The sequence below is a fragment of the Chrysochloris asiatica genome, unplaced genomic scaffold (assembly GCF_000296735.1).
Source record: "Chrysochloris asiatica unplaced genomic scaffold, ChrAsi1.0 scaffold00178, whole genome shotgun sequence".
Classification (NCBI taxonomy): Eukaryota; Metazoa; Chordata; class Mammalia; order Afrosoricida; family Chrysochloridae; genus Chrysochloris; species Chrysochloris asiatica.
The window spans coordinates 2,031,307-2,045,644 of NW_006408696.1; the positions used below are offsets into that span (position 1 = coordinate 2,031,307).

Here is a 14,338-nt window from a genome sequence, read left to right on the forward strand (position 1 = left end):
GTTGGTTTTCTTTATGTTGTTGTTGTTAAGTGCCATCGAGTCGGGTCCGACCCATAACGACCCTGTACAGGATTTCCAAGGGTGTAATGTCATCAGGTTTAGAAGTTCATTTATGTCATATTAAGCTAGTGGTCCTCAAAGTAGGAGGGGGTTGTACACCCCAGGAAATACTAAGTTGTTTTTTTTTGATATATAGGAAGAAGATACTAACATTTCTGTTTTCTATTGCTTTTTATTGTTGTTAACTTGTTAAGCGCGGTCGAGTTGATTCCTACTCACAGTGATCCTCTCTAGGGTTTCCGAGGCTTTCAACCATTGCAGGAGCAGAAAGCCTCATTTTTCTTTCACCAGAGGATGGTGAACTCAAACTGCGGACTTTGTAGATTGAAGTCCAGCGCTTATTTTATTGTTTAATTTCTAATTTTGTTTCTAAGACATACGTATATACAGACCCACTCAAAATACATTTACTCACATATATACACACGTAGGCAAGCATGGTAGCTCCATACGATAAGCACTAGACCTATGAACTACAAGGTCTGTGGTTTGAGTTCACCAGCTGCTCCATGGGAGAAAGATGAGGTTTTCTGCTCCCGCAAAGATTTAAAGCCTTGAAAATGATACAAGGTCCCTATGAGTCGGAACCCACTCCATGGCACTTAACAACAGTGATATTCACACATATGCACACATGTAAACACACATACAATGAGGTTATATACTTTCTACTTTTTACGGGCCTGTATGATCAGAAAAGTTGGAGATCACTGTATTGTCATCGATGCAAAAACCTTTCCAAGGGCTAGAAAATCTTTTAAAATTCTACCTCATTTAATAGCAGTTTGAAAGAAACACTTTAATAAAATAGAAGTTATCGGTTGTAATTCCTGTTTAATAATGAATGTACACTTGTGGTACTTTAAATGGATTATTTTACACTGAAGCAGTTATCAGGAGGAACCAGTCCTCGAGGAGAAGGACATTGTGCTTGGGAAAGTGGAGGGTCAGCGAGAAAGAGGAAGACCCCCAACGAGATAGATTAGCACAGTGGCAGCAACAATGGACTCAAACGTAACAATTGTGAGGAGGGCGCAGTGTTTCATTCTGTTGTCTGTACGGTTGCTGTGAGTCAAAACTGACTCGATGGCACCTAATGACAACAGCTTTCAAAGACCAATGAATGTCAAGTTTTCTCCTAGCGAATTCCATACGTATCTTTGCTTTACCCAGCCCCTTCTGGGATAGCTTCCTTTTCAATTGGCCCCAAAGTCCATATGGTAAGGGGGCTTATTTGGCACTAGGTATCTCACACACGCCTTCCTGGTGCTATTATTTAGCGCAATACTGACATCTTGAGTCAACTGTGGCCTTTTTTGTTCTGAGGTTTTCTCTGTTTACTCTTTAGTCCAGGTCTGCTTTGGGTTTTCTATATTTTAACTCTTCTCACTCAGTTCTCGATCCCATTATAGGCTCGCTTTTGGTTGTTGATGGCGTGATGTGAGTTATTTCGCAAACCTTGTCAGGAAATTGTGCACTGTATGTGGTTGCCTCACTGTAGTCTCACAAGAAATGATTTTCACTCTGATGTAATTGGCACTTAAATCAGTCCTTCCTCCATCCTCCCCTCACTCCTTCCTTTTTTCCTGTTTCCACCCAGCTGAGTCCAGTTGTCCCTCTCCTTTCACAGCCCATAAAGACAAGTTCTTCACTCTGGATCGAAGCCCACGTTGTCATGTCAAATCTTCTTCAGGTTCCTAGGCAGCACTCACCTCACGTGTTGAATGAAACAGAGGGCATGTGTTACGACAGTGGAAGTTTTTGAAGATGTTAGGCTGCTTTGATTTTTCTCTAGTAAATTCAGGAAGTGTTTTTCCGTTGTATTTTGTTTGTTGTGATCTATTTGAATAATTATTATTAGTTCTTGTTTTCTTATACTCTGGCACCTTTTTCCACAGCCACTAGTCTACAAGTCCTGTTAGTTGTATGTCCATGAACATTACCATAGCGTCTCAGGTCGGGTTTTCGGTAACTTAATTGAAAATGACAACATTTCTATGGTCTTCCATAATTGGAAAGCACGCTTCTGTCTTCATTCAGTGTTGCTGTCTTTCTCCTGTAAGGATAAGCACAAGCCTTGTAAAGTGCTGTAGCCTCGTAGCACCATGCTCCAAGCCACATATAAAGAACCACATAGAAAGCATTCTGGGCCCAGTAAACTTAGTGACCAGGTCGCCACTTTCTGTGTATTTAGTGTAGAATGGGAAAACTGAAAAAGCACCATTCTTGTTCTGAGATCCTTGTCAAAGCAGGTCTGTGATCATTTTACTTCTTGGCCTGTCTTTAGGCCACTTATCTTTGCCTCTGTGCTGAAGAAAGATACTCTAATAGAAAAAAAGGTATGATGGGCATTGATTAGTTCTCTCAGCGTGCATCTTAATGTGGTTAGGCCATTTTCTTTGTATTTGTAGATACATTGGAGGATAAAATGACTACTTGGATAATATTCTCTCCTGGGTGAAAATTCTTCCTAAAAGTTAGATTAGAAAAAAAAAAAAAAAGGCAAAGAAAAGGTTCCATAAAGAATCTGTCATTTGCCCTTTGGTGACTTTGAAGAAGAAAATACATTGACTAGCATATATGTTCATTATTTTCTATATATTTTATTTTAAATCTGAGCAGTCTGATTATGCATAATAGAAACACTATCTATTCTACATGTAAAAACATGTTGATACAGATCGTTAAAGGAAACTGTCAGAATAGTGTATTATAGATTATGCATTTAGAAATAATGGCTATTATATTTAAAAATTTTTTCATGTTGAAAAAATAGTAAGTATTTGTTTTCTATCGTTCCAATGCCAAACACTGAAGAAACAAACACTCACTTCCTATCACCATTAGCTGGGTCTTTTCTAATGGGAATTATTTATCCTTTATCAGAAGCAAGTGCTATTTCAGTCTAATCTGATCTACACATTTGTCACATGTACTGAATGCTTATTGCTGGATGCAAAATACTGCACATAGTAATCCACAAAGACATCATCCTCATGCCTGTTGAAAGCATTGTCTGTATCTAGTATGTTTCTCGAGGTTTCCATACCACTGTGTCTTTTTCTAGTCAGACATCTGCATTGCTTTGTTTGTTTTTATACTCACGGACTACTGTCTTGCTTCCAAATGTCCCTTACGGTAGAGTTCTTGGGCAATGTCCTGAAAAACCCGCCGAGCACTCTTCTGTGAATGAGAATGAGAACACAAGCTCTCTTTAAGGCCTAGATGCAGTGATTGTTCTATATTATCTCAGCTTGCTCTCTCTTTACCGCCTCAGAAAGGAATCCCCCACCTCCAGCTACACCGACAGTCAACTCTTGGTTTTTCTAAAGTATACTCATTTCTTTATGAGTGATCATTGCCTAATTTAAATCCCAGTTTTCCACTTGAAGGTTGTTGAGTTTTTTAACAATTGGAACCATTGCTAGCTATTGGTTGAAAGGTACCATGATGTTCTTTGTTTCTTAAAAGATTTCTGCTTGCAGTTGTTATAACCAGATATAATTTTTAAAATATTTTAACAGGCATTGGTCTGTACCTTTTTTGAGTCTTCCTCTGTTTCTGTGGTCCTTAAAGTGTTGTTAGATTTTGACTGTCAAGAAAAGAAGTCTTATCATTTTATGCACTCAAAACAATTGTGACAGATATATCTTAGTAAGAGAAAATAAAATTGTTAGATGGCTTATGGTAAGAGTTAATACTTGTCATATTTCTGAGATGCTTTTAGTCCATTAATCAAAGAATGTAACAATCAACCTGATGTGGATTATAGGATTGACAGTATTTCTAATAGAACACATGCATGTCTTCTCTTAAAGAATGTGTATTGCCCGGAGATACTCTTTTCAGTAAGTTGCGGCCTTTTTGAGTACCTCAAGGTAGTCTCTAATCTCTTTGTCAAACCCTTTTTTCCTATTAAAGACTATTCATAGGGCTCTCATAGTAACACATAAACTCCCTGTCCCCAGCAGAGTGTTAACATGTAATATGTTTTATATGTATAAAGTCTCTTTATATATAGTCTTGCTTTTAAAAGAGAAAGCATTACAACTCCTGTGCTCTGCTTACTAATTATTTCTCTGAACGCTGTTTGCTTTCTTCTCTAGACCTCTTCTGCAGGCGGTGTCCCCTGCAGGTGCAAAGGCAAATGCTAATTAGAATTAGGGAGCTCTTCTCGGGAGGCTCACAACAGGTGGAGAGAGAAAAGTTACTTCATTATGAGACTATTCAAGGCTACTGGTCAGCTAGCACCAGGGACTTGACTTACTATGGAGATGTAGATGAAGGTCCCAAGCACACCAATGACATAGATGGAGAGCAGCAGTAAGACCAGGATCAGGATGTTCCGGAGCTGGATGCTGAGAAGCTCAGTTTCTTTATGAATTGCAAAAGCAGAAAGAGCCATGGTCATTATTCAGACATACTCTTTGAACAGATAAATGTTCAAATAGATTTACAGTTACAACTACGTGTTGGAGGTGAAACATGAACTTACTCTACTTCACTGTCATATTGATTCAGAAGACACTCAGATAAAAGACTAAATCAAAAAGCATTATTGTGGTTGTTACGAAGTACTGTCAAGTTGGTTAGGTTCTGACCCATAGCAATCCTGTGTGGGGTTTCCAAGGAATGGCTGGTGAGCTTGAACCGCTGACCTTGCAGTTCAAACTGACATCTCAGTCTAGCACATTAACCCACAGCGCCGCACCAGGACTCTTATGTGCCACTGAAGCATAGAGACCTTCATTCAACAAAAGTATCAAAATAGGAAGCTGGTATTTCTTGACCTATCTCCCCAACGAGATGGATTGTCCAGGTGGCAGCATCCATGGTCTCAAGCGTGGCAGCAATAGTGAGGTTGGCCCAGGATCGGGCAGTGTTTCATTCTGCTGTGCATAAGGTCGCTATGAGTTGGTACCGACTCGATGGCACCTAACGACAACAGTAATCCTTCCATGAGAACACGGTGGCTCTGAGATATTATAGGATAAGCACTGGGCTGTAAACCACAAGGTTGGGGGCTTGAGCCTACCAGCTGCTGTGTGGGAGCAAGATGAGACTTTCTGCTTCTGCAAAGATTTACGGCCTCAGAAACCCTGTACTGGATCACTGCGAATTGGAATCGACTCGATGACACTTAACAGTAATCTGTACTACAAAAGTACAAGAATTCTATACTTTTCGATTTACACCACATCAAAACAGCAGCTTTTGACGTCCCAGAGGGACTCAACTCCTCTTCGATTGAAATGTTCTTTTGAATCTGGGGAACAAAACGAAGTCTGAAGGGGCAAGATTGAGACTGTAGCATGGATGGAACAAGGCTGTCCAGTGAAATTCTTGTAGGAATTTGCTACCCTTAAAGAATGAGCAGGTACATTGTTGTTACGGAAAAAAATTCCTTGGTGCGTTGGCCTTTTTTTCACCATTGCAGTTTCAGTGGTCTTAAAACTTATTTGTAATAAGCTCCTATCCTGTCTCCTTCAAGAATATTCTATCTAGGTGACCCCTTGAGGATCCTCAAAAACAAGTCACCTTCGCCTTCAGTTCTGACCTCTCTTCTTTAAGTGGTCCAGCTGGGTCCCTTGGGAGCTACTGTTTTAATTGGACCTTTTTCTTTTTGAAGGCACCCTAATAAGGAGCTCTGGTAGCATAGTGATTATGAATCGGGCTGCTCACCTCAGGGTCAGCAGTTCGAAACTACCAGCTGTTCTGTGGGAGAAAGATGAGGCTTTCTGCTCCCGTAAAGATTTACAGCCTCGGAAACCCTGTACAGGGTCACTATGAGTTGGAACCGACTCCACGGCACCTAACAACAACAACAACAATAAGGCTAAGACAAGTGTTTGTATTACTGAGAGAACGTGTCTGCAGCGCTCCATGGATAACAGAGACATGTTTAAATACGTTTTGTTTGGAATAAACGTGTACACACGTGACTGAACCATAATACCAATGTTTTGATACTTACCCTTAGATATGATAGCTAAAACCAGTCTTATCAGCTCTCGAAATGAATTATCCCAAAAGTGTAGCTCATTTTTAAGAAGAAAGTTTTTTTAAAAACCAGTGATCTATTTGTCATCTTGCTAAGAGTCACTGTTTTTATGGAAAGCGTTACTTAAGGTTGTTGTTGTTGTTAAGTGTTAAACAGAATGTTTAACAACAGTGTTAAGAGAAACATTTAAAGACAGTTTGTCCCAAGCGTGTTTAGTGTTTGTGTCAGTAGAAATGTTGTGTGCCAGTGTCACCAGGAGGCTGTTTCTGGGGTTACACTCTCTCCGGATGTGTTTGTTAGCAGAATGCTGACATTTGTGGATGTGGAACTGCATAGTGTACACAGCAGAACAGAGTCTGTGTTTGCTGCACATGGATGTGACAAGACATTGGTACAAATACACTTTCTTCCTTGTAGTAAAGTTCTGGAAATACAACTTGGATCAATTTCATTTTCACATTCTTCAGTTTTGAAGGAAGAGCCCTGTGACCAGAGTCGGGACCAATGAACATACCATACCTTAAAGTCCCTGTTTCTTTGATTTATAAAATATAATTGTTGTTGTTTGTGGTTAAGTGCCTTTGAGTCGATTCCTCCCGATTCGTAGCTACCCGTATAGGGTTTCGGAGGTTGTGTGTATCTTTTCGGGAGCTGAAGGCCTCATCTTTCACCTGTGGAGCAGCTGGTGGGCTCAAACTGCCCACCTTGTGGTTCACAGTCCAGTGCTTATCATACAAAGCCACTGTGCTCTCAAAATACGATTAGATGTTTGATTATTTGTCTGAGTGACCTGTACTTTTCAGTTAAATATCCCATAGATGCTTATCCCACGAGTACAGTGTAATACAGTGCCCAATTGTAAGTTGTGAAACTAAGAAGCTAGCCTCTCTATAAAACTGGAAGTCTCATGTGCTATGGAGAAAAGGTAGAACGTTGCCAGGTCTGTCTTAGCAGTAGCGTCAGTTCTGTTCCTAGAGAGGAAACATCTTTTATGTAAGTTTGCCGATTTGAGATCTTCATCTCTTTAGAAGCCATTTTTCTTCTAGATAAACTTTAAAATAATTTTAAATAGAAGACTAATACCCCAAGACAAATCTGCAGAGTTGTATCATGTTTGCAGTCAGGCCTGTCCCCTTAACACCAACTAGTTGCTGTTCAATTGACTGTGGTTCCTGGTTGACCACCGTGTGTGTCAGAGTAGAACTGTGCTTCAGAAGGTTTTCTGTGCCTGTGACCTTTCAGAAGATGATCTCCAAGCCTTTCTTCTTGGGTTCCTCTGTGTAGATTCCACCCTCCAAATGTTTGATTAGAAGCACTTAGCTGTACGTGCCATCCAAGGACTCCAACCACTATTTTAAAAGTACTTTATATGTATTAACTTATTTGTAATTTATTTATAGATTAGAGGAAATTAAGACAAGTTAAACAGTGTTCACATGTAGCACTGTAGGATAAGCACTGAACTGCTAACCAGTTGGCGATATAAATTCACCAGCCATTCCTCGGAACCCTATACTGGGTCGCTCGATGTCAGAAGTGACTGCACAGCACTTACCAACAACAGTAATTGATAGAACAACACTAATAGTGAACAGCAGGGCCTATAGCTCTAATACAGAGATCCAAGTAAGATGTGTTACTGCCCTTCCCATCCTTCCCCAGAATCACGTGAAGCTTGTCTTCTGAAACGCCTTCATCTCAGAATGCTTTTAGGAATGACTTGTGTCTTGACTGGTAGGACTTAGCTAGAATCTTCTCCTCCACCACTTTTTGTTGTCCTCACTTGAAAGAGAACATAATTTTGGGTTTTAATGAATCCAGAAAGTCAGATCCAAACCGACCCTTTTCTATTCCCTGCTGTCCAGACAGAACGGCAAGGGTCAGGGACCCTCCAGTGACTGGCTTCTCTCCAAGTTTGTGTTTATTCTCCGTAATTCACATCTTTTCTGGATTCAGTTCATCGGTGGCTTCTCCAGGGCTTTTCTCTAGGGACTATAGTGCCAGGTCAGTTCCCGAGACAGTGGGTAGTGCATCCTTGCAGAGTTCCCATGGACTTCACATTCATTCCACCAATCACTGTAGTACATGTAGTCAGGGCTGCACGATTACGTCTCACTAGTAAAGCCTGGATGTTGACAGAGACTGAGAGTATCGCGTCCAACACGACACTGATTTTATATCTGAGGAGGCAGAAGATGAATGTGGGGTGGGGAAATGGGCTCAGAGGAGGAGCAGTTCCTTAGTCCAAACCTCATGGTGACCTGTGCTCTGGTTATTAGGATATTAGGTCAGCAAATTTGTATCATAATCTTTGCATGTAAGTGATGAAATAAATATACATGTCTGAGCAAAATGTGTTGCGCCACAATAAAGCTTTAACAACTAACCTCTTACCACCAATGTGGTGCCTTGTCCAGTTTGCTTAGCTTCTGGTTCCGTGGAACTTAGAAATGCTATGCCACAGATGTAAATCGCACTGTCGTTTTGAGTGAGTCTGTTGATAGTGAGGGAAACTTGGTTCTCTGCTGGGGACCCCGTCACTGTGAACTTGTCTCCCTCACCCTGGCATCCATTCCAGCATAGCTTCTCCGACAGGTGGGCACCGTAGCGGAACCACAGACTGCTTGGTGTCTCTGTAGGACACCCGGTAGGGTGGAAGGTGCAGTTGATGGTAATGGCCTTGTAAGTGTAGTCCACTTCGAGGTAGGATGGCTGTGTGACCGAGACAGTACAAGTCCTCACGGCACCTGTGAGGAGAAGCAGATGGGCAGCCTTGAGCTGGCTCCACACCTCACTCTGCCTACGTTTCTATTTTACGTACATTTTTTTTGGCCAGGGATCCCAGTCACCTCTTTCTTTTTCTTAGCTTACTTGCAGCACCAACAAGGACTTTAAAACTAGACACCAGTGGTTCTCCTAATTGCTACCTCAGTCCCTTCTGCTGGTTTGCTGTTTGCTGACCAGGAGGTGGCCCTAGCATACGTCCAGTGGAAGCCAACCAGGAGCAAGAGTTTGGGGTCCTCATGTGTACTCTTGCTACTTAAAAGCTTTCCTTCGATCCTGTATGCATCATGTAATCTCCCAGAGGCAGGGAGGCCCTGTGGTGATGGGTGTCCAAGCTCGGGGTGCAAATGCAGCTGCCTTTGAGAGAGCACATGAGCAGTAGGGGATTTTTTTTTGCCCTGTGGGGGTTGGGAGCACCAGGAATTCATAGCAGTTCACAATGGGTTCTTTATAAGCCCAATGGCCCTACTGGAAACCTAAGAGCAAGATGTGCACCTGTGGAAATACCATCCTGCCTCGCCACAGCAGCTTTGATTGTGAAGGAAGGAGCCACGCTGTGCTAAGCACATTTTCTTTTTGCCTGGCACTTGGATCCTACTTTGCAGTCCTTTGTAACTTTGATTAACAGTAATGTGATAAGAGCACCGGCTTGTGTGTGAATCGTAGCTCTGCCAGCTCCTGGCCTTGTGATCTTAACTTCTCTGTGTCTTAAGTTTCCCCATTAGCACAGTACAGATCATATTACCCACTTGATGCTGCAGCGGTGGCAGAAGCAGACTGCACTCAGCCGCTAATCTAAAGGTTAGCTGTTCGAACCCAGCCAGTGGCATTGCAGAAGAAAGGTCTGGCAGTCTGCATGCCTAAAGACTGTGGCCAAGAGAAGTCTATGGAGCAGTTCTAGCCTGTAACAAATGACCCTGTGAGTCTGGGCTTTAATGAAGCCATAGGAAGCATTGAACCAAAGGCAGCGGTTTCAGAATTCTGCAGGTGCCACCACCCCTCCTGCTCCCCGTGTCATATGTCCGTGTTATAGGCGATTGTTGGCCTCCCTCAGCAAGGTGGTACCCTGTCCAGTCTCTTTCCACCCCCCTAGGCCGCTTCCCAAGGTACGGAGGGTGCTTCACCACCTTGGCCTTCTCACCTCAGACCTGTGAAACCAGAAAGCCACTCAGATGCTTGTCAGTGACATGGGCCGCTTTCATGACTTCAGAATGATGATTATGTATGGGAACATCTGAAATGGAATCTGTTCAGCCAAAATAGAACAGACTTTACCAGAAGTGTCTTTCCTCTCAGTCTTTCAGAGAAACTGTTGTATAGGGAAGCTGACTCTGAACACCTCCTTTGGAGACGTTAATAGTGCAGTTAAGAAATACTTGCAACTTTGGAGTTTCAGATCTCCACCAATTTCCCCACTGGTTCACAGATAGTCTGAGTGTGGGAGAAAACCCCCAGGAGGGTTTCCTAGGGGATGGCTTGTCCCCGCCCCACCCTGGTGAAACCACATGCTAGTAAAATAGAGAAGTGTGGCAGTGTGTTACATCACAGGAAGAATTGTGTTAGGAAGTCTCACGGGATTTAAAAAAATTATTGTACCCTCTGGAAAAGTTGAACGCGTTATCTCTTTGTTGTTGTTAAGTGCCATCGAGTTGCCTTCGACTCATAGCCTCCCTGTATAGTCTTCTATCGTAGGTGGAGGGAAAAAATATCATTTTACTGTTTGTAAAAAGCAAGTTAGAAATAAGTTGAGAACTGATTTTCATTACAAAACCCAACAAATTTTATGGACATATTTAAAAGTAGCTAGAATACTGCAGTGAGCCCACTGCCATCACCAAACTTCAACCCAGTCTTGGGCAGTCTGTCCCCACCAGTGCCCACTCCCTAACTAGTTCAGGGTAAAACCCAGATATCTTTGTATCTGCATGTCCCTTGGAATATCACTCTAAAAGTTAAGGCTGCTTCCTTCAAATAGCACTAATTACAATAGTTATCTTTATAAAAGCAGTCCATACGTGCTAGAAAAATAGAGTTATCACTGGAAGTAGAAGCCAGAAGTCACTCATAATCCAGCTATCCCGAATAACGACTGTTTCCATTTTGTTGGTTTTCTTTATGTTGTTGTTGTTAATGCTGTCCAGTGGGTTCTGATTCATAGCCAGCCTGTGTAGGGATTCTGTTTGAGTTGCCAACCTTGTAGTTAGCAGTCTAATTTCTAAAAGTTTTTGCCCTTTTCTCTGCCTTATGAGTTAAGCTGGTATTGTCAGACTACTGTGTAGGAAACACTTTCTCTTTTGTAGAGAAAAAGATATATATATATGTGTGTGTGTGTGTGTGTGTGTGTCCACACACACACACACACACAATTTTGTATAGATATACTATGGGATAGCTATTCTCTATGGAAGGATCCATGACAGGGTTTGTTTTTTTTCTATGCCAACTACTTTTAATTTCTAAAAGTTTACCTTTTCAGAAATAAGTTACTTGAAAATATTCAGCAGGTATTGTTTAGTGTTTACTTTATGCAGAGCAAGGTTGTCTACCTGTATGGGAACTAAATTGTTAATGATTCCGGCATGTGATTTTTGAGAAGATTTCATCCCTTCTTTTGATGATGTGCACGTTTCTAAAGCAGCATTATAGCAAAGGGAGTTTTCGAGGCTCATCGGAAACTTTTTGTCAGCTCTGCCCTTAAACACTTATTTCTCTAGGGAAAAGGGAAGCATCACCTTAGAAAATTTCTGTTATATTTTACGTCTAGAAATCCACCAGTAGGAACTTAAAATCCAAACGTATTAGGCAAAAAAGACCAATTAATTAAAATAAATGGAGGAGAAAAAGAATGAAACACCTTACCGACATAAACTAGGATCAGACGGATTGCCAGTCCCCGGGAGACCTTGCTTCTGTTGGCGGTCCCCATCTCTGTGTGTTCACATGCGGGAGCATATGATGGGACCAAGAGCAGCTTTTTGAGAAAAGAAGAACTTGAGAGAGGAACTCTTACTAAAGGAACCCCAACCAGGAACCTTTTGAAATTGTGTAAAGTTTGTTGTAACCCAGTGTTACCATTTAAAGTTGAGATTTTAGCCTGGAGCACATTGCTAAATGGGCGCATAGGTTTTTTTTTGTTTTTTTTTTTTACAAATCTTCATAGATGTTCGATGTTGTGAGTGACATTTTGATGAACGTGAAGTGTGCATTTCCATTGAGGAGGATTATTTGACAGAGAATTCACACTTAACATTCCCAGAGCGGTTCAGCCATCATCAGTTGGGTACCTCCTGGGTCCCTTCCTACCTAGTGAGGACCAGTAACTGTGGAGACTGAGCCGAAGCAGATGGGAGACATGATCGTACAACAAAGAGATAAATGGCATGCCATGAACTAATTCTGCCCCAGTTTGAGCGTGAGGAGCCCCTTCTAATGTGTGGGTCTTCTCTTCTGCCCTACACCCACTGAGGCTTTACCAGTCAGCTGCTGCTTTGCGAGAGGGAGTTGATTGAAAGGAGTTAGTATAGTTCACAGAGTCACAGGTAGGACCGTAGTAGAATCTATCTGGAATAAGCCAGGAGGAATGCCCCCAAACACAGTAGAAACCTCTCAAGAGCAAGCACACTTTGGCTACCAAGCACCAGCTGCCAAACACTGTCATGGACCCAGCACCACCATCAGTATCACTCAGCTCTGCCTTTCAGCGTCGTCTCCCTGGGAGAGACTCCCCTGGGAGTGGCCTGTACAGCCCCCCGGCTCTGGGGCATCCGCTCCTCATCCCAGGTCTGGATTTAGTTAGCAAAGCTTCTTCCTTCGGCTTCACCTCCAACCAAGACTTTGGGGGATCCCTCAGACACAGGCAGAGGGTCCAGGTCCTGACCCACTGGAAACAATAAAATCTTTCCAACGTAGTGAGTTGGTTTTTCTTGGAAGCTGTTATTTATTTTCTCACTAGTAGAAAGTTATTCCTAGTCTGACTTTTGTCGCAGTTTAAGTATATGTGTATTTTGCACATCGCCGTAACATCTCAAAGTATATAGCATATACATCACCTATTATCTTTGTGGAGTCCCTAAGATTCGCAGCTACGCACTTGGCTCCTAGCTGAAAGGTGGGCAATTTGAACCTACTCCAAAGTGCCTTGGCCGATAGACCCGGTGGTCTGCTTCTGGAAGGTCACGGCCTTGAAGACCTTGTGGAGTAATTCTGCTCTGCACGGGTGGAGTTGCCTTGAATTGGAATTGACCCCACAGCAACTAATGACTGTGTATCTGTAGTTCATGCTTGATTTATTTGTATTTAAAAAAGTTTTTATTGTATACTGAGTGAGTGAAGGCTTACAGGACAGATCACCATTTTTAATTCAACAAATTATATTGTAATGATTACAGTCCCCTCCATGTACCCTTAGCCAAAAGTATTTACCTTTATTAACTTTTTAAAAAAAAATGTACACATACCACATTGTGGATATATATTCGTTTAAATGTCCAAAGGGCACATTTTGTAAGCCAGCCTCCTGCCCGTGGGCACACTGCCTTTCTCAGTCCCTGGGCCTCGAGTCCTCTGCTGTTCTGTCTCTCTAGGCCATCGCCTCTGCCGCCATCTCTGTTGTCACAGCTTTTCTGGTTAGGATCTCTCCTTCTTCTCATGTTCTTCCCTCTTGATGGTCCTAGGGTGTCCAGTTCCTGAGATGCCAGGTTAACGGCTCTCCTTTTTTACTTTCACCTCTTCTGCATTTACAGTTGTGACAATCGCCATTAGACCTGAAAACAGTTACTCGCAATTGAATCATAATCCTATCTTCCTCATCACCAGACCCAGATGGACAAGAGAAAAACTGTTCAGTAGGGTTTCTGTCTTACTGCCCTCATTCTGACCCTAAGCCAGACACTTCATGCCTTTATAAGCCCCCAGTTTTGGTAGTCAAAGTCTAAGTTGCTCATCCTTATCAACCCAGTGTACGCTGGAGACATACTTGATCCTTGATATGGAGACTCCTTCCCTATTCAGTTGGAATCTTGGGCAGCCTCATCCATAATCAAGGGTCCAGTTGATCAGGTTGTGCTCCCTGTAGCATACTTCTATATCTTCATCTGATCGAATTCTGGTCAGCAAGGTATCCACGCTAGGTCAAATGGGTATTATCTGTAAGTCTGGGAGTTCTTGCACGCCTCCCCCCTCTTCAGACTAGCTGATTGCTTCATTCTTAACTCTAGCCCTCCGTGACTAGGTCAGTGCCCTGGGGCTCTGGAGTTCACATGTCTCCCTGAACTTCAAACCAGCCAGCCCTTCCTCTTCTCTCTGTCATCTCAAGGTCATCGGACATCTCTGGGCCATGGCCAGTCTCAGCCTATGTCTTCTTTGCTGCATTTCCCCTACTTCCACTCACAGGTTGACCAGGACGGTCACCAGCGATTATACAAGACTGCTTGTGTGTTCCCTTTGAGTTTCAGTCTTGTAAGGGGGTGTACCCTGATGGACTGATTTTTCTTG

General features: G+C 42.4%; 2 protein-coding genes across 3 annotated transcripts in view; one reads left to right on the forward strand and one right to left on the reverse strand.

The window, feature by feature from the left end:
- Nucleotides 1-14,338, forward strand: part of METTL9 (methyltransferase like 9) — a 50,940-nt gene that overhangs the window by 34,493 nt on the left and 2,109 nt on the right. The window lies entirely within an intron of this gene.
- Nucleotides 2,056-11,771, reverse strand: IGSF6 (immunoglobulin superfamily, member 6). The gene is given in 7 exon segments (XM_006871948.1): nt 2,056-2,097; nt 2,099-2,116; nt 3,166-3,243; nt 3,599-3,652; nt 4,328-4,434; nt 8,449-8,808; nt 11,705-11,771. Coding segments are annotated over 7 exon segments (726 nt in total).